Raw genomic sequence first — 20,348 nt, forward strand, 5'->3', positions numbered from 1 at the left:
TTACTGCATACCATGAATCTTACTTTCAGTTGTTTAATGTTATCAGTTATAAGCCCAAAGTTGACACTAAATCACCCTTTAATCTTATCACCCTTTTGATTTTACTTTACTGGGTTTACCACCTGACACAGTAAAGCACAATAGAGGGGCAGTGATAGCTATAGTCAATTCATTCTACCTTGGAGTAGAATGGTATCACCATTGGTGATACTCAGAATGGTGGAGTATCAGGATACTCACTCCCTTGGCAGGTAAGAGCAGTGTTTTCACAGCAATTAGAAGAGAAAGCTTATACAGCTCATTATCATAGCTACTGCATGCACCAAGTATTATCCTGAAGTAAGTTCTTTTCAGTCAGTGTAAAACATGAATGCTGAGATGTAGCACTTTGAAGAAATCCATATTTTTGTTTTTAGCCTCCAGGACCATAACTAAGTGTCAAGGCCTCCATCATTACCCAAGCAAGATCCATGAGCAGTTCCTTCAGGGGTGCAGCTAGAATTAACAGCAGTGTACTTCTGTTCAGAGTGCAAGTGGTCATAGAAACAGACAAGGTCTTCAGGGTTAGCACCTGTCATCCATACCCTGAGCTGTAGCAGACTTCTAAAAGATAGCATAAAGAAAGCAAACCTGCAAGATTTTTTGTTCTTCAAAAGCACAGTATGTTGTGTTATAGTGTAGAAAGAGCAGAGAATACTGCTTCAGATTTCCATTCTCTTTATTGCCAACAGATATTTAAAATGCCAAGGTCCAAAAAACATGTAATAAATACTTCACTTTAGGCTGTAATAAATTAAAAAAAAAATTAACAAGGAATGCACTTTGCCAGCCACAAGTGTAGGTATTTTTGAAAAATAAAGGGGGAAAAAAAAGTATGGCCATAGTTCACAGTTAAGCAACCAGAAGCTGCTTGTTACAATTATCCCCAACAACAGAGCTCTCCCTTCCCTGCCTTTCCAGATGCGTATTTCACAGTTTTAATCCATCAGAGATGCTCTTTTACAGAGCAAGTAGACACACTCTGCTCTGAGTTCAAGTCAAATATATCTTTAACACACATGAAGCAAGGAAAATTATGATCCGAAGAACTCCTTGTCACAATAGTTTAGTCCAAAAGTAGGTTTAGGCTTCCAATAGATGTGTGCCCAGCACACTAGGACAGTCATGTTTTCGTACCACCACACATCTATCAGTATACTAGTTGCTCCATCATCTCCACTGTAGATTCACAGTGAACAAGAGGGTCCATTTGGTTTAACTGAGCCAGGGCCTTCAGTTATATCGCTGCAGCAGCATGTTCAGAGCATATTCCATTCTGTGTTTTAGTTCCAATGAACATCCAGAAACCAAAAGAGTTGTCAGATGAAACGTTGTTGACATCCTGTCTTCATTGATGTATGTAAGGAGATAGTCCTCACTCTGATTGCAAATTATGACTTTTGTGTGATCATGATAGAAATTCACCTGCAAAAGAGAAGTGAGTTCCTGTTTGTATTCTTCCTCCTCTCATTTTAAGACTTAGCCAGTTTTATTGCTAAAGTATTTTAAAAAACATTTTCTACAGTAATGCTACCAAACTTACTTGAAACGTGCCATCATTGAAGAGCATCATTAATGCTTTATCAGATTTGAGCCACTGTAAGAGATAAAGCCTAGGCCTGCGTACATCTGTTAGGCTGGGCAAATCTCCTCCCTAGGAAAGGGAACAGACGGTGTTAAGTACTCAGTTCACATTTAGTGTATTTTTACAGCTCAAGACCCTGAAAGTGCTGAACTTACATCCATGAGGTTCTCCTCCATATAGTGAGAGAAATACTTCAGTACAGTTACTTGGCTAATGAACTGTTCAGGAGCCTCTGTGGTTGAGAAGACAGAGCATTGGCCCAGCTCAGCATAGTAGTGCACTGTTCTGGAAGATAAGAAAATAAAGAGGTTAGTGATGAAAAACAAGTATTTCATGTTTAAACTGTCATACTGAGTTGCTGGCTTTGTAATGATTCTTACTTTTTATCTGGCAGAAGGCTCATATGCACCCCATTGTTGAAAAGGACGCCAACAGTGTGGTCTGACAGTTGGTACCCAAAGCCATACTTGTTAGAGTAGTCCACCCATTTTGTAACCCACTGGAAGGATGCTGTCAGCTGTTCTTTGGGAATGCTGTCTGATTCTGGCATGTTCTCCAGACATCCTCGCAATACCCTTGCGACCGTATCAGCAACACTTCCCATGGTACTGTCTTCCAGACCTAAAAAGGAATGATTAATTATTAGACTGACAAGAGCACTTAGCTTTCCAATTTTAATTTTTCAAAAATTTGGCTGTAAAATTTAAAGCATAAAAAATAGGGGATGAAAGCAGATGTTTGTTTCAAGCGTTAGAATCATGAAGAAAATAAAGGTGTGATTCAGAATTAGAGATTATAATTTGTTGCATTTACATTCACTGCTACTGCTGCAGCTTCCCAAAGTTCCTCTGACTATCATCCGAATAGAGTCTCCAATCTGCTTAGTTTCTGGCAATGCTCCTGGCTTTGCTACTGTTGTGATAAGAGGCTGGATCTCCTAGAAGAGATGTCAGACGCATAAACATGAAACATAACACAAGGCAAGGCTTATACACAAGTTTTGCATGGCTCTCCTATTTCTCAACAAATGATAAATTATAGGGAAACTAGTATTAATGTTTCCAGCATGTACAAAGAGCTGCTGTTAGACTGAGCTTAGACTAGCATGCCAGGTCCTTCCATTCTTTAGATCTTCAATTTGCATCTCACAGGCTATTAATCAGTTCTCTGCTCTCCTGTCCTAGCAAGGGAACAGCTGTGTGCAGGTCTGAACACCAAATGGCAAGAGCTACATCTCAGCAATTTATTCTTTTAAGAAGTCCTAGTTAATCATGAACTGAAGCCCTGTATTTGGAATATTGAGAAAGAGCACCTGGCAGACAAGTTACCACATAGACAACAATGGAGTCTAGGCAGATACTATAATTACTCAAAAGACAAAATTTATAGTCTCCCTACAAAGGCTACCATACCTTGGTGATGCTTGGCTAAGCCCTCTTAAAGCAACTCAGTTAATCATTTAAGCTTGATTATACTGTGTACAGTCCCAGCTCTGATATTCAAGTCAAATATAATTTAATTATAGCTACTCCACCCAACTGTTACTGGATTTGAATTGAACTGAACTTGCACATACCTCATCTGTTCTGTGTTTGGGGGGCTGCTGAGTTATTGAGGTCTTCTTCAAATCATGCCTGAGCCTGTAGATTTCTTCGTCTTCTTTAGCTAATTTGTCTGCAATACAGGAAAAAAATACTTCACACTGAATCTTGAAGTGCTGTTCAGTTACAGAAAGCATAACAAATTAGCTGCAGAAAGCACACTGTCCCCCTTCAGTAGCTTCTTCTAAACACACAACAGTCTCCAAGAAGAGTGAGGCCATTATACACAAGTTACTAAGAGAATAAATTTCAATAAACAGTACAAACTAACAGATGATCAATTTAGATTGTCAGTATGCCATAAGAAACATTCACTTACACAAGCTGACGTAGGTGGGCAGGCTACCATCTATACTTATGAAGAAAGAGGTCGAAATAACCCAGGGGAAGCTCTGAGACAAGTGTATGTGCTCCAGTGCTATCTCACAGATGTATATTACCAACACGATACTGATGCAATAGAGATAAGTTTTAAGTCTAACTACAATCCACTTACTATGTGTGTCGAAGTATCTGGCTTTATCCTTTTTACCACCAAAGAGAGCAGCAGCTGCTTTTTTGAAGAAATTTTTAGCAGGACTTGACAAATGGAAATCAGGAATGGTGTGACAACAGCTAGCAGAGAGTCTATCAGGTGTAAAGCCCTGTGGAAATGCAATACAAAAAAATTTTAGAACAGCGCATCTTTGTGTGGATACTTCTTCAGCTAGAACACTAAACAGTACAAACCTGTAAGAAAAATTCATGTCGAATTATTTCATCTAAACTGGGCCGATCTTCAGGGTTTTTTGACAACATGCTAGCTATTAAGTGTTTTGCAGGTGCCATGAGAGATGAAGGCAGGCTGTATCTTGCTTCCCTTATACATCTGTACGTTTCTTTAAGATTTGTAGTCTCAAATGGGGGTCTTCCCAACAGCATTGTGTACCTGTTTAAAAGCAAAGGAAAATAATTTTATTTTACACACCCACAGCACTTATGTACAACTACAAAAAAGGCTCCATCTGTCTCCTAACATGAAGGAAAATTTCTGTACTTAGGCTACACATGTACAGAGGGCTGCAAATGGATGCAGTACTGCATTCCCTTTGAACTCTTAAAAGCCTAAGCCAGTGATAGAAATATTTCATTTCAAAGGCACTGAAGTACTTACATTACACAGCCTAAGGCCCAGATATCAGATTCACAGCCATGCCCTTGTTTGTTGAGGACTTCTGGAGAGAGGTAATTTGGTGTGCCACATATTGTTCTGAAAAAAAAAAATCAAAGAGGCCACAGAGCTGGTTAGTATTTCCAACAGAAAGAGGAGAGAAGCTATTTTTCATACAGCAGGTTTTCCTCTCAAGTTCAGACATGAATTTAAGAGACTCCTAAAGAGGAGCTGTAGGAACTTTGATAGCATACATGTTTTCCATTGTGCTTTTATGATACAGGAGGGACAGACTCATGCCTGCACTATTTGTCAGTCAGTACACCCAGCCTCTGGCATTTGCTACTACTCAAAAGCAGAAGTCAAAGCATAGCAGCCCATTTTCTAGAAGCTAAAGTCTTAATCTCAGAAATAATTCATTTTTGCTGTGGAACAGGACTTCTCCTTTCTAAATGAATTTGGTTTGATTTACTACTAGACTACACAGTTTTGATGCTCCTACCTTCTTCTGTGCTCTAGTGGTTCCAGCCTAGCTGCCAAGCCGAAGTCACCCAGTTTCAGTTCCATGTTCTCATTGATGAAGAAGTTACCTAGTAGACAGAGAAATACCAGTTAGTCCATTTCTTGCAACGTAGTAATGCATTTGCCACAGGTGCTGAGTCATACTTTGTTCAAAGCCAGACGCTAGCCAAGATTTTTTTTTTTCATTAGGAATGCTTAGTGTCATCCCTTAAGCACTCCATGTTTCCACTGTAAAGGCAGACTGCACTGATTCTACTAATTAAGTTATCAGCATACAAGGGTAAATGGCACAATGCTGACAGGGCTGGAGGAGTGTTTTGAAGTTGGCAATGTGCAGAACTTACCTAGTTTAAGATCCCTGTGTAAGATTTCCTGTTCGTGAAGATACTTTAGCCCTGACACAATTTGCCTGAGGTAGTATCGTACTTCTGGTTCTGTCAATACCTTCCTTGCTTTTAAGATGTGAGCCATTGACTGCAGAGGAAAAAGGTAGAAATGTCATTGAACATTCATGCACAAGATTCCCCTTAAGTAAATTAATACATGGAGAAACAACAACTAAAGTCACAAAAAATACCTTTTACACATCACACATATAAATAAGTTGCAGATTCCATGTAAGTAAATACTGAATTTTTCCTAGTCGATGCTCACCCTTCTACTGCAGTATTCCAGAAGAATGTAAATATTCTCTCTGTCTTCAAAATAATGGTAAAACTGCACAACATGTCTATGATTAAGCATTCTGTGCAGCTCAATCTCTTTATCAATCTGAAAAGACAAGAGAGGGTGAACAAAAAAAAGTGTTAGCCTTAGTTCCACAACGTTGAGCAGACTAGCTCTATTAGAACCATTTCAGGGAAAGGGCTAGGCAATCCAGCACACCAAGAGTTGGAGAGAAACAAAAGCACTCCATACACACCTTCTCCCTTTGATGAGGTTTTGATACTCTGCTGTGAGGAATGATTTTTGCAGCATAAACTTTATTTGTTGTTAAATCTGTCATCTCATAACACTTGGCAAATCCACCCTAGAAAGACACAGGAGAAAAAAGCAATTAGAGCAGGTATGAAAGCATTCCTACACTTAGTCATTCACCAGCTCACGTATTAGTCAAGCAAGGCAACTTCCTTCGCAAAAGGCAATTTGCTAAGGACAGGTCCTGGGTTCATCACCCATCGGAAGGTTCGCGCTCCCCACTCCCCGCATGCAACACCAAGTCATTCCCGCGGGCTCGCCCGAGCCGAAGGCACGATCCCGCTAGTGTTTCGAGGCAGAGACGAATCGGGGGGCAGGAAGGGCGCTCGGACCGGGCAGGTCGGGGCCAGCAGGTCGGCTCACTCCCGCTTGCAGGGGAAGCGCAGCCCCGCGGGAACAGGAAAGAGCCCTCCCCGCTGAGAAGGGCGGCGAGCCGGACTCACCGGCCGCGCCCCGGGAGGGCTCGGGGCCCGCCGCGGCCATTACCTTTCCGAGCACCTTGCCGCGGCAGTAGCGTTTCCCCGTCGTGGGGTCGGTAATAATCCGGGAGACCTCGGCGGCGGGGTGGCCGTGCTGGTGCGGCTCCTCTGCCTTCTTCCTGCGCGACTCGCCGCCAGCCGCCCTGCCCGCCGCTGCCTCGCAGCACTTGGCACCGCCGCCGCCCGGCGTGTGCGCGATAGTCCGTAGCAGCTCCATCACCGCGCCTCGCCTCCGTCCGTCCTGCCTGTCCGTCTGCTTCTACTCTGCTTCACCCGCCGTGCCCTTCCCACCGCTCTCCGCCGTTTCCCCCCCTCTGCACCGCTCCCCCGCCGCTCGGCTCACAACTGACAGCACCTCCCCGGCTCGCCTTTATAAAGCGGGTGGCGGCTCCGCCCCGGTGCTGCAGGACGGCCCCCTCTGGGGCTCCGCTCCGCCCGCTCGGCTCGGCGCCCCGCCCCGGGACGGCCCGAGGAGAGCGGGGCCAGAGCGGGCTGTCGTGCTTTGCCTTCCCTTGCCCAGCCGCACGGCAGGAGTGGAGCGCTGTAGCTGGCAGGAGCTGAGCCACGCTCTTGTCCCCCTGCAGCTGCGGAGGCTCCTTTGACCACGGCCGTCCCGGAAGGGGAGCTGGGCAAGGGGAGCTACATCACAAGTTGTGTTTTTCTTCACTTGAGGATTGCACCGTGCGGGAGTTGGTGATGGACGACCCGAGCTGTGGCCTGCAGGAGCAGCACCCTACCGCGTGCCTGTGGCTGCACGAGAGGAAGGGAAGGAGTTTTTACCACCTGTGCCAAAGCACCTCCATCACAGCAGAGAGACGGGGCCAGCATGGAGCTGAGGCCCATGGACTTGCTCGGACGGTGCAAGTGATTGGGGCACATGCCACAGGGGGCTATCGCGTCCCTCCTTTAGCAAGGAGAACCCATGCCTAGGGACACTCCCCCCCACCATCACCTCTCTGACAACAGTCAGGTCTAAAATCTTCTTTTCATAAGCAGAAACATCTCAAATGCAAATCAAGTTTGAAGATACCTGAAGACAATTGCAGTACTAGACCTCTGATCTAGGTGTTTGCATACAGACAATTGTTGAAGAGTGAAGTGTGTGTCTGGGAGAAAAAGTAATGAAATATGAAACAGTCTCCATTCTGGAGAGGCAAAAATGCTGGAATTCATTACTTCCTTTGTGTGTTACGCATTTCTGAAGTAGTATTTGCTTTTTGGCACGCACTAAGAACTTCTACCTACTTTCATTGTTGGTAAAAGTCAAAGACTAGTTGATTTAATAGGAATGACTGTCAGAACATATAAGTGTATAAATTATTTTAGTGTCGGTCTCTGAAAAACCCTCATTTCAGATCTTAAAAGAACAGAAAAATATACTTATTTTACAGTGTCAACATCAGGAGGCATGCCTTATCAGAACACACACACTCCCCCCAGCCAAAACCAGCAACAGACTGAATAACAGTGTTTGATTCCCTCTACTGGTATGAAGGTAACAGTGCTCAAGGGTTAAATATACCAGATTGTGTACACTCTACTTCTACCCATCTGCAGTCTTTTACTGCTCATGTGCTTCTGCATTCAAGTATCTTCCTATCTCACTCTGCAAAGTCTAGTCAAGTTATATTAGTATAACCAGTGATTAGCCATTCGGGTAAAGGTTAAAAATAATAAGAACATAAAATTAGGATACACAGACACTGCTCAGTCCTGTCCCCCCTCACTCCTTAGCCTTACAAACATTGACTTCCTAGACAAATGTTTTTTCCCTCACGCATCTTTAAGTTTTTCCAAATTAGTACCAGTTATTGCAAAATAAGTTACTTAATGTAAACATGATTTCTCGATGCTTTGTTTACTGTCAGTACGTTCCAGCAGAAAAGCTTATAGGGAGAGTGGAAAATAGGCAGAATAGAAGGACAAGTTTTCCCTCCGCTGGAAAGAAGTGGTATTGCACAAGGTAAAAAGCAAATGTAAGAAAAACAAGCTTTGTCAGGTAAAGGTTTAGGAAAAATTGTTACGCTTGACTTTAAGAGGACACAAGCACTTGGTTAAAGCTAAGCAGGAGTGGGACTATTTGTTCTCACCTACATTTTGTTCTCACCTACTATTTGTTCTCACCTACTTTGCTGAAGCAAAGTCTCTAAGCCGTGTTCCCTCTGAGTTACAAGAGGCTGCCAGACTGGCCCATGCAGCAGTTACTCTGAGATTGCTTCTCCCAGTTTTGCATAGGGAGCATATATTTATTTCAAAATGCCAAGGTTAGGATACCATTTATTGTGAGGTTTTACAATGCAAACTTTTTCCTTCTACAGGTGATCTCTTGGATAAAATAACAGTACTGTAAAGGCTTGAAACTGACCCTTTTAAGTCTTCCAAGGGAAAGCTATTCTAGTCAGTGCTCTGTAATATCATACTTTTTTTCCAAGTTACATTAACAAAGTGCTGAAGCTTACCTGCAGCATGCAGAAGCAGCTCATCTCTAAGCTAGCTAAGACAGCAGAAGGTCTATAGCCAAATCAGCATGCACCAATGCAGCTACCCTGCCAAGAAACAGGGCAAACCTAGCCCAAAATTCAGCTTCAGGCATATGTTCTGTCTCTGTCTCCAGATGAAAATAATCACTTAACCCTACCGCTTCATTTTGACACAAGTGTACAGCTTTTCATAACAGCCTTATTACTGAGGGTCTGGGAAGCCTGGGTGTGCATAAATCCCTGATTTAGGTGAGGAATGGCAATTTGGCAGAATCATAAGCTGCTTAATTACAGGCTTGTGGGAAGAAAGTCTTGGCAGGAACCACATTTTCTTACCCTAACATAGGGAAAGTATGCTAGTTCAAAGATGTAGATCTCCAAAAAGAAGTGCATTAAATCCTGGATGTCCAACTCCCTGCATACTACAGAGGCTTGGCACTGTGTTCATGGCCATGATTTTGCCAGGGCTTTATGTGAAATCAGGATCAACACCATCTGCCTGGCTTCCAGACTGACTCTCAGCTGACCTTCCTGAATATTTGGTGCAATGAATTTGCTTTTCCCTCCCCAGTATGCCAATATGAGCCAATTCACTATGCTCCTACAGGCATACACAGCAATAACCCTGCAGTCCATAATGGGCTCAGGTGTCAGTCCACACAGGTTTGGCAGGCAGCCCTGACCTTTTACCTGGCTGACCTCATCCTTTGCTTTCTGCTATGAGAACATCTCTCTCCTGCCTCCTGTTAGCTTTTATTAGGACTGTGTTTTTCATTTAGCTGGTCATGGAGTGCCCTTAGTTGCTGAAGTGATGTTAGTTTGTCTGAAAAGAAGCATATTCTACTTAGGGATGGGACAGACTAATGGGTTCTCCAAATAGCATCTCACTGTAATATGTGTCAACGTATATGGGTGATAAAAAATTAGAAGCTTACTTCTACAACATCAGCCTACAGAAACTGTGTTATGAAAAGTGTGGCTTTTACACAAAGTGCCTCATGATCTTTAGCGACTTGTCTTGAGAAACTGTTGGTAATCTTACTGTGCTTTAGATATTGACTACGTTTAATTTCTTCCCTTGGCTTCTTCCCTGACTTATCCTCTTCATTTCCACTTCCCCACCGGCCTTTTCTCACCACCCGACATGGATCTGTACTTTCTCTGTTTTTGTTTTCCACACTTTCCATGTTCTCCTGTGTTTCCCTGTGTTTCCAGTAAAGTACTGGAAACACATAGTCATCCTTAACAAAAAAAGTATAAAACACATAAAAGCTGGAGTAGATATAGAACTAAACATTTGCTCTGATGCTGCCATGCAGTTTCAGTGTGTCACTTCCCTTGTGGGATTTTATTGTCATAGATTGTCCTTACACACAGGCATGATACCATTTGTTCTCTCTAAATCATTGCAGAGCTAATGCAAAGCACTTGTTTCTGCAATAATTCATGTATTTTAATTTCCTTTGATTGAAGCTTGGTGAAGTTTCCAAAGACCTAAATTCTTTTGCAGTTTCATTTGAAGTGATCTACTAATTAAAAAACAGGCAGATTACCAAGAGCTTAAGGCAATCATGTGTTTTCCCAGAAAGATCTCCAAAAAAAAAGAAGAGGATGCCTAGCCCAGTGGTCACATAGGCTGTGCCAGCTTTTGGTTCCTTCTGGAGTGATGTCAAGGTCTGTTCCGACTCTACCTGTCTGGTATGAGTTTCCTGGGGCAGGAAGGCAGGGTTGCACTTCTGGTAGTTATTGATCCTGTATTAGGTCCCCAAAGACACAAAACTCAATTTCCTGGATTTTAATGTGTACTTACACAGTTGGAATTGATGGATGGCTCTGAAATGTGTTTCCCCAGTGCAATGATAGAGTATGGAAAATAATATAGCTCCAGTCAAGTGTCAGTGTCAAGTGAAAACAGTGTCAGAGAGACTCAGTTTTGTCTTATCACTCACTACTCTCACACTCCTTTCCTGTGCTTCTTGGGTTGAGTAATGTCTCACAGCTTTATTTCAGGCAGTAGCCCCCGCACTCAGAAAGTGCAGTCACACATTCATACAGCACCTGCTTCTAAAAGTAAAGTCAGACCACAGGTTTGCACATTATGTTATTTTTCTCATTTTGTTTTTTCACAGCTTGACTTGTTTTTCTTTCATATGCCAAAACAAAGGTTGTACTAACCTCAAAGTGAAGAGTACTGCAAAAGTAAAGACTCTAAAGCCTTTGCCTTTACCTTTAAAATTGACAATGTGTTTGCACAGAGAGTACTGTCAGATACATAATTTCCTTCAATGAAAACCTCTATGGCCTCTACTTGCCCCATTGCAATGCACTGAGGAGAAAAAAAGAGTGTCAATTTTATTACCTATCCATAAGAAACAGTTAAACCTTTACATGCAAATACTTCACATAGTGTCCTGTAGGAATCAGAATTACTCTGCCTCTGCCTGCAATGTGAATGCTCCTAAGTGCTCACTTAGTCAAAGAGCATCTGTCCACAAGATATTTAGGGAGATATCCTAGTACCACCCGATCTGCCAGAAGCAGCTTTTTCCAGATTCTGCCACTGCTTCTGGTGATTTTTGGTATTCTGTTTAAGGTGGTTGGAACTTTGTGAGACCGACTTGAGACACCGTGTGGCAGTGATATAGTTGTTATGTCCAGAACTAGCCTGCCTCCCACATAAGTGACTGCTAGACCCATTATGCAACTGAATCAGTCATGCAGAAGGAACAAAGATCTGTGTGATGGTAAAGCATCATGCCCAGTATCAGAGACACTTAGCTTCAAACCTGAGGAACAATCATAGTGTTTTGTATGCCAAAAGAACTGTCTAGGTTCTTTTGTGGGTTTTTGTTTTTTGTTAGTTTGGTTTTGGGTTTGGTTTGGTTTGTTTTTCTTTATTTAGCCTTTCTAAATGGCCATATAAATGCCCTCACATATAAAACCTCCTTGTTAAAGGGAACAGTGCCAAAGGGTAGTCAAAATCCTCTAAACAGAACAAAGAAGTCAGTACTTCAGTCAGCATGTTTCCCTTCCTGCTGTGGGAAATAATTAAGATGGTTTTATTACAAGCAGGGGCTACTGGGGGCCATTTTGTTTGAAGGACTGGGGAGCCATTTTGTGGTAGGGGACTGGTGGACTGCTTGTGGTTCTGCTTGAAGTTGCTTATTGCTGCTGCCTACCTGCTACATATAGTTCTGCTTGAGGTTACCTATTGCTGCTCATTGTTGCTTACTGCTGCTTATAGTTCTGCCTGCTTACTGCTACTTATTGTTACTTACAGTTCTGCTTGCTTACTGCTACAGTGCGAAGGCAAGCCAGGAAGAATGTAAGGTGGTGAGACCAGCCTGGGCTCACTGCCAGGGAACCATGCAGCCGGCAGCAGGGAAACAACCTGACAGGTGGATGAAGACAACCAATGGACTGCACGAAGGCGAAGATCACCTTTTAAGGAAGAAAAGAGAGAGGCCTGGCATGGGAGGAGCGAGGGAGTGGTTATGCAAATTGAAGGGTTTTAAAAGGACTCATCCCTCCCATTCGGGGTGTGCTCGAACCAGGTCCTGAGTTAGGTGCACCCAGCACACTATTAATAAAGTTCTTTGTTTCACTCTATTTGGCCGTCTCTAAAATTTTAATTGGAGATATTTCTCACACTGCTCTTCTTTCCCCTGCCCATTTTCAGTCTTCAACTACTGCAGGAACAGAACAGGAAAGTTTCCTACTGGCTAGGTTAAGTGCTTATTTTCTTTCTGTGGATAGGAATATAGTTTCCTGAATCTTCAGAGCAGAAGTCAGTTTTAATGGTGCTCTGATAACAGACACAATGCAGAAACAAGAGTTATGAGATATATGATGCCCATGTTAAAAGGTTATCTGTCTCCATTACACTCCTGTAGAAAATGAATAAGATGGTTTTATTACAAGCAGGGGTTTCCATGGTTGCCTCATGCCGAGATACCTGGAGGTCATTTGATTTGGGGAGCTGGGGAGCCATTTTGTGGCTGAGGGCTGGTGGGCTGCTTACTGTTCTGCTTACAAGGTTGCTTACAGTTACTTACTATTACAGTGTGAAGGTGTGTGGTAGTTTTAGTCTAAGTCTTCCTTGGTGAACAGTTTGTAACCAAGGAAGTGGCCGTATTACCCAGTATTATATTATATATATTACCACCCTTCCGGTGGCTCTGGAGGTGCGGGTTGCCTGCTGTCGGGTCTGCCGTGTTGGGGAGTGAGGCCTGGTGAGGCCTTGTCAACCTTGGGAGGTGGAGGTTGCCAGCAGTCGTTCCAGCGCGATTTCTGTTGTCCCAAGAAGAGTAGTAAGATATTCTTGTGCTAATTCTTTAGTTGCTAGATCTTGGGTTATTGATCGTGTATATTTTATTTTGTTTTGTGTTCCCTTTTTCCTTCCCCCCTTCCCTTTCCCTTTTTCCTTGGAATTGTACATAGTATTTCAACTGTATATAGCTGTATATAACGTAAATACATTTATTTTCATATAAGTTTGGCTAGTCTGGATTTTTCAGAGTTTTTTTCCTTAGCTCTTTGCCAGAGGTATCTTTTTGTGTTGGGTCTGGGGATTTGGTGGGGAGCCAAGTAAAACTTAGACAAGGTGGGCCAGAAAGTATGTAAGGCAGTAAGACCAGTCTGGGCTCACTGCCAAGGGACCATGCAGCTGCGGGCAGGGAAACAACTTGATAGGTTCGTTAAAATAACCAATGGACTGCAAGAAGAAGACTATATTACCTTTTAAGGAAGAAAAGAGTGAGGCTTGGCATAGGAGGAGTGAGGGAGTGGTTATGTAAATCAAAGGGTCTTAAAAGGGCTCGCCTCTCCCATTCGGTGTGTGCTCAGACCTGGTCAAGAGTCCAGTGCACCCAGCACGCTGTTAATGAAGTTCTTTGTTTCAATTTATTTGGCCATCTCCAAAATTTTTATCAGAGATACTTCTCACACTGCTTTCTGTCAAGAGCAATCATATCTGGTTTTCATACACATACTGGCAGTAATTAGACATGCACAGGCCAGTTCTGACTATGTATTATAAACATGAAGCACAAAAGAAGAGAGCAAGTATTTAGGAGATTGAAAGCATTTGTTGTCTTGTTTTCTGTAATTAACCATGATTGTAGAACAAAACAGCTACAAAGAAATAAATGTTCTGGCAAACAGAAGTACAGGTCATTATTCCTAATCCTCAATAATTGCAGCTAATGTTCAAACTGAGCAAGACAATTATGCATATCTTAAGCATGTTTAGATTTAGAGGAACTCTGGGGAGTTAGAGTTGAAGATAGGAGAGTACATGGTCTACAGAAAACTGAGTTACTGAGGAATTAAGTATAAGCCAGGACTTCCTTTCAGTGCTGTAGGTACAACAGAAGCTCATTGCTACCAAAGCAAGACGTGCCAGAAGCAACCCTGATTAGAGCAGAAGAGAGAGTCTGCTCAGGGAAGGAAAGTGGGCTGAAAGCTGCTGCTATCAAAGGCAAGTGAAGCAACCACCTTATCTATGAAAGAGGGGCATCCTGTGCTCTTTTGCTCATTGAGATTAGATTAAACCCAGTTAACATTTATTATCTTTCTTAGATTCTTTTCTATGCACCACTCTAACATCAAAACAATAGGATTAAAGAGAACACATAGAAAAGACTTAACTGCATATGTCACCATCAAAGTTGCTGTTCATCAGACTTGACATGACAGAGGCACGTGTTCAGAGATTCTGGGGAAACCTGAGAACCACACTTTTCAACAAGGTTTTTTTCTCTCTGACATACATTAGAAGGGTTTTTTTTAACCCTAAGAAGTGTTTCTTACCTGGTTTTATTCATAGATCACTACAGTTTTTCCAGGTAAGAGTACTTTCTACATTTATGTAAATATTTAAAACTGACTGGCACTACATTTAGTTTATTAGAGTTACACTTGTCCTGACTGCTAATCTGAAGAGCTGAAGCATGTCACTACTAAAGCTAGTATACCAAGTAAAAACAGATCACATGCAAAAAATGGCCTCTAAGAAAACTAAAGGTATCTAGGAAACAGGGACATATAAAATCTGGTCTGCTGGCCTCTTTAAGAATAGAAATGAAAGCAGGTGGTAGTTAAGACAGGATAGATAAAAGAAAAGATGAGCAAAAGGATGCCTTAAGTAGATAATTGTGAAAGTGAAAATCCACACTAGTTTTTTTTCCAGCAACTCACTTTTATCCTTTTATTCTAGCATCCTTCTCTGATTAAAGCTATTTTTAATGACAGCCACCCAGAGAAGGTAGGTAGGCCAGTACTGTAGTTTTCTTATCCTGAGTTTCGCTGCATGGTCCATCAGTGACCAGAGATCTTAAGCACTAATTGGACATCTGCTTTTTAAACTAGGGAAGCCAGTACCTTGAATAAAGCTACTCATCAGGGCAAATTAAAAAAGCAGGAGAATGTATTCGACAAGTGCAAACAAAACCAGAACTATGACAAAAAACCTTCTGGCAAAACGATAAATGCACTAGCCAGAAGAGTAAATGTTGCCCTCTGAACATGGAATGTCTGCCTGGGTGCAGACACTGCCCCCCCGGACTGGACACACACTGAGAAGTGAAAAATCTATATGCCTCCGAGCACCATAGCAGATGCTTTTCTGCGCATCTGTGCTAAGAGAAGAGAGTCAGGAGTACCCAAAGTGACCACAAGAATTCGGTTACACAGCTACAGACTAACCCAAGAATTTTGTCCAGTATACAGGGGACATTTGGGGATAATTTTAGTTCTATTTCAAATTGATGTTTTAAGCAGGTTTGGGTTGTGAGTTCTCAGTTGTCCTTTATTGTTTTGTATTACTTGACATGAGGCAGTTGTTTTAAATATTGAGAGCAGTTCCTATTGGCTCAGATCAACTACAGTATTATGTAACAAGTACACCACACTTTCATGTCTAAAGTGCCCAGAGTAAATGCAAAATAATGAAGAAAGATAAGACTCAAGAGAACTTACAACAAGGTAAAAACGTGAACATAAATAGTTATTGCAGCTCTGCAATGCAAAGAGGAGTTGTAGCATTGGGAAAAGGGGGAGCCTAGGAAAGGAAGTAAAACACTGCAAATACTAGTTTAGCAACAGCCTACAACATGGATTATTGGACTCTTGAGATGAGGCTGAGCTAATTTTAGGTCTCATTTGAAGTAAAGCAGAGCACTTCTTTCAGTGAAAGAGTAGCAGTGACCTTCACAGTTAACTGTGAGGTTTCTCCTATCAAAGTCTTCATTTAGCTTTAGAAGTTTCTGCTTCTATTTTAGACTTCCAGAAGGGCTGGTGTACTGAAAGAACTGTCTCTTTTTTTAGATGCATCAACTCGAGTATATGAAAATATTACCTCTCCCTTGCCTGGTTTATATATTTCAATTCTCATGGCAGAGAATTCGTAGTTAAATAACTAAGTTACTGTTAGCCTTAAATTACAGATTTAAGATTAGTAGAATCAGCAGACTCCTGACTTTAAGAGACATGGACAGTTTTCACTCATCTGTCAAGCAGTGAAAAGGACTCATGGTTAGCATTCCAAATAATACCCACTTGGTAAGTAAAATGTATGAAGGAAATCCTCCAATACTAACTTGCACAAAATATACCTATTTTTAAAAATTAGAACATATTTTTCCTGTCCTTTGGCTCCTTGGTGATGGTATTTCTGGTTAGAAGTAAAGTGCTTAAGGAAACATGGCTGCTTCTAGAAAAGCAATACTGATTGAGAGCAGAGATTTCCTGCCCTTTCAGCAGTAAGACAGGCTGTTCACACTTGTATGTGGTTTGCAAGAAAACAGGAAAAGGTCACCTAAGTAGAAAACAATGTGGTGAGTGTTATTTTTTAACCATCTTAAAGTGCTTTAGAAAGTGCCTTTATGGTTGGAACAAATGTTTTCAAACCCCATGCATCACTACAGGTCTGCGGAGGAGTGGCAGAGCTGTTCAGCAGAAAGGGACTTGGTGGTGCTGGCTGACAGCTAGCTGAATATGAACCGGTGTGCCCAGGTGTCCAAGGAGGCCAATGGCATCTTGGCCTGTATCAAGAATAGTGTGGCCATCAAGATTAGGGCAGTAGTCATCCCCCTGTACTTGGCACTGGCAAGGCCTCACCTCAACCACTGTGTTCAGTTTTGGGTCCCCCACTTCAAAAAGGACATTGGGGTGCTGGAGCCTGTCCAGAGAAGGGCAACAAGACTTGAGAAGGGTCTAGAAAACCGGTCTTATGAGGAACAGCTGAGGGAGCTGGGTTTGTTCAGTCTAAAGAAGAGGAGGCTCCAGGGGAACTCATTGCTCTCTACAACTACCTGAAAGGAAGTGGTAGTGAGGTGAGGGCTGGTCTGTTCTGCCATGTCTACAGCAAGAGAACATGAGGAAATGGCCTTAATCTGAGACAGGGGAGATTCAGATTAGGTGTTAGGAAATTTTTTTCCACTGTTAGGGTGGTCAGGCTTTGGAATTGCCTGGGGAGGTGGTGGAGTCACCATCTGTAGAGGTGTTCAAAAAGCATCGGGAAATTTGCATTGGACTGACATACATTCATTCCTGGTGGAGAAAGAGACTTAGCTGTTAAAAATTCTTCGCTAAAACTAATGGAAGAAAACTTCTGGAATAATGATTCTGCCACCTAATTTTTTCCTGCTTCCACCATCCTTGCCTTTTTTGGGGGATGTTCTTTGGGTCTTGTTGATTTGGGTTTGGGGGTTTGGGGGGTTTTTTTGGTTGTTTGGTTTTGTGTGTCTGTGTGTGTGTGTCTATGTCATTTACTTTTGGAGATTTTTTGTTTGGAGATTTGGTTTTGGTTTTTTTTTCCTGATTGGTTGGTTGAGTTTTTTTTAATTTTTTTCCTGCTTTTAATCTGGTTTACCTTCTCTTAGCCACTGTGTCCTTCTTATGATTTTAGTTGGGTAATATTGTCTTCTTCACTGATTTCTTAGCTAAAATGGCCTCCACAGGTCAATCTCTCAGGTAGCTCTCAGACCCTCCTCTCCAGCTTAAACTTTCCCAACAGCTGCCTGGAGGTCTCTCCTGCTTGTGTTAATTCAACACGTTCACTTTGCTCTGGGGCAAAGTTTGAAAAGAAGCATCATCTTTTAGTGGAAAGATGTCACACTCAGAAAAGTCTTGGGAAAAATCTCAAAACTGACTTTCCAAACATCCATAGTTCTGATGTAATTATCTCCTTAACAGACATAATTCTCACAACTGAATATGTTTTCTTGAGACATATTTACCCACAGGTAAATGAGAGATTCCAGTCCTCTCTGCTGAAGAGTTGGTTCCACCTCACCTCTCCTACCCACAAAGGATCCTAACCTTTTCTCACATTTGGAAGAAAATATACAGAAAGGTACAGTACTACAAAGAATTCCTATAGAAGTTTCATGTTTTCATAGCCTCCCCAACTTTTTAGCGTGGTGCTTTCCACACCTTTATGCTGATCACTCAATGCAATTATTTTTACATAAGTAAACTACAGCTGCAATAAGTAATAACATCTCTATATAAGTTTTAAGAAGGTAAACATTAAAATATTACCTCAGATGAATATTAATTTTTAATTAAACTATACTCATCACAGAGAGGGTGTTGCCCTAATATGGCAGGTGTATGCCCTAAACGAAAGGAGAAGAAAACACGGCAGCTATTTATTTAGCAGCTGATTGATTATTCTTTTCCATTCAAATAAGAAACCAGTAAATTGTTTTGAGTATGTCTGTGCAAGGCTGTTTTTCTTAATGACAACTCTATTACACTCATATTGCATGTCTTGACTTGTCACATCACTGTAGGTAATAACATATGTGTTTGACTTTTCCATACTTTTGAAGGAAGGACTTAGTGAAAAACAAATATTTACACTCAAATCATACACATACATCCCACAAGCAAGATGCAAAAGATTAATAGCCCTATTAAGAAGGCTATTAACCATTAGTTCCATGCTGTGTACATTATATCACTTTCTGATTTCAGCTTATTCGGTCTTTCAAGATTGTGGATTTTTCCTGCAGTATGCAACTATATACATTTTAATTATGTATGAAAACATGTATTTTCCTCTTTATCCTTAACAGTATTTCCAAGTCACAACCACACTGTTCAAGCCTCTTTAAGATGTGCCATTGTTAATAAATAGGAAATTTTCAATAAAAGCAGGAAGAGCTATTTTTCTTCTTGCTCTCCTACACTGCCCACAATTCAAAGCAGAGCATTAAATACTGAATACCTCCAGTGAGGGAGATTCCCTCTCTGGTCAGTCTGTTCCAGTGCTTAGTCACCAGCACAGCAAAGTTCTTCCCCATGTTCAGGTGTACCATAGTTCTCAGCTCACTCATTATCCTCACCAAGATATAGCTTGATACATTCTAAGGGTTGTCTCACAGAGAGGGCAACATGCCTTCCTGATGTGTCTCTCCTAAACAGCAAGTAGCCCTTCAAGACAACATTTCAGTCATGCAAGCTATCCCACTGCAGAGGGCATGGATGAAGAGAGAGAGAAGTTTATGAGATGGAAGAAGTAGCTGCGAGAGGTTATAGCTGAGGCAGCAACAGAGGAGGACGTGCTTTGAAGACATTCAGCACTGTTTCATGAGAACAAAGACTGTTGACTTAATGGAGACTGATTCAAGTTGTTAATACAAGCTAAATGTTTATCATACCCCAGTTCATACCAAATGTTATAATACTTTTCCCCTCACATTTATCCCCTATTTTTTTATTGGTTGTAATTTGCTGCATTGCAGATACTCCCCTCATTGGCTCTCGCTAACCCTTCGTTCCCTCCTTCCTAATTGGCTGTTGTTCCTGCCTGTCCCATTCTCCTCCCCAGTCTCTAGAACCTTCCTATGTGACCCTATAAATAGAGCTAGCCCCCAGAATAAAGGTGTGATAGCTTTGAGCTACCACTCTGTTCAAACCCCTGGCTGTCGCATCTTCCTTTCCTTGACAACTGTGGCATCCCACCACATCCACATAATAGCAATGAGCTCAAAGCCCTGCAACTGCCCACAGATCTCTGGTTCCTCCTTTTTGTTCCCCATACTGCATGCATTGGTGGACAGGCACTTTATAGAAGTATTTGATGGTGTGAGCATCACAGTAGGGGCTCAAAGTGATGCCCCACAATACTGTCTAGTGGTTGCATCTTTGGCTGCTTCCCTCTTAAGCCTTCTTTTGCTATTAGGGTGTTCCTCTAGTGTTTCCTTATTGGCTTCTATTATCTCAGGAGTCTGTGGCTTGTCTCTGTAAGCTGCAGGTGTGTTACGACCCGCCCCAGGAAAAGAGGGGGGAGGGGGTAACCCAGGTTTTATCAATAATTCCTTTGGGGTGGATTAAAGCAAAACGACACTAAATAATCGGTGTATGAAAACATATATTGATAAGATTTATTTTAACAATTTTGAATCAATAGGTAAGTTAACATTTTTGGGTGCTGTCATAACCTTTCTGGGGAAGAGAAGAATGCATAGGGGAGAGAAAGACAGGGTAAGAGTAAGGGAGAGCAAG

The 20,348-nt window shown here is 42.0% G+C and overlaps 1 protein-coding gene and 1 long non-coding RNA gene across 4 annotated transcripts; one reads left to right on the forward strand and one right to left on the reverse strand.

The window, feature by feature from the left end:
- Positions 1–700: 700 nt before the first annotated feature.
- PLK2 (polo like kinase 2) lies at positions 701–12,131 on the reverse strand. 2 transcript variants are annotated; one of them, XM_064642829.1, is made up of 14 exons: positions 12,113–12,131; positions 5,820–5,927; positions 5,552–5,668; positions 5,242–5,371; positions 4,878–4,965; positions 4,379–4,474; positions 3,955–4,153; positions 3,722–3,869; positions 3,201–3,298; positions 2,438–2,561; positions 2,005–2,245; positions 1,780–1,909; positions 1,583–1,693; positions 701–1,464 (listed from the first exon to the last, which is right to left on the reverse strand). In XM_064642829.1, the coding sequence occupies exons 2-14, from the start codon at positions 5,901–5,903 to the stop codon at positions 1,273–1,275; spliced, it is 1,758 nt and encodes a 585-aa protein (XP_064498899.1). In that variant the 5' UTR covers positions 5,904–5,927; positions 12,113–12,131; the 3' UTR covers positions 701–1,272. The 2 variants fall into 2 exon arrangements, with proteins under 2 accessions (XP_064498899.1, XP_064498898.1); XM_064642828.1 differs by lacking the exon at positions 12,113–12,131 and adding an exon at positions 6,362–6,701.
- Positions 12,132–13,009: 878 nt separating this feature from the next.
- LOC135406773 (uncharacterized) lies at positions 13,010–19,758 on the forward strand. 2 transcript variants are annotated; one of them, XR_010426472.1, is made up of 4 exons: positions 13,010–13,144; positions 14,190–14,313; positions 18,080–18,189; positions 19,266–19,758. It is a non-coding gene; the product is annotated as an uncharacterized LOC135406773 (long non-coding RNA). The 2 variants fall into 2 exon arrangements; XR_010426471.1 differs by having other exon boundaries at positions 13,010–14,313.
- The last annotated feature ends 590 nt before the right edge of the window (positions 19,759–20,348 follow it).

Source organism: Pseudopipra pipra, chromosome Z (genome assembly GCF_036250125.1).
Source record: "Pseudopipra pipra isolate bDixPip1 chromosome Z, bDixPip1.hap1, whole genome shotgun sequence".
Lineage (NCBI taxonomy): Eukaryota > Metazoa > Chordata > Aves > Passeriformes > Pipridae > Pseudopipra > Pseudopipra pipra.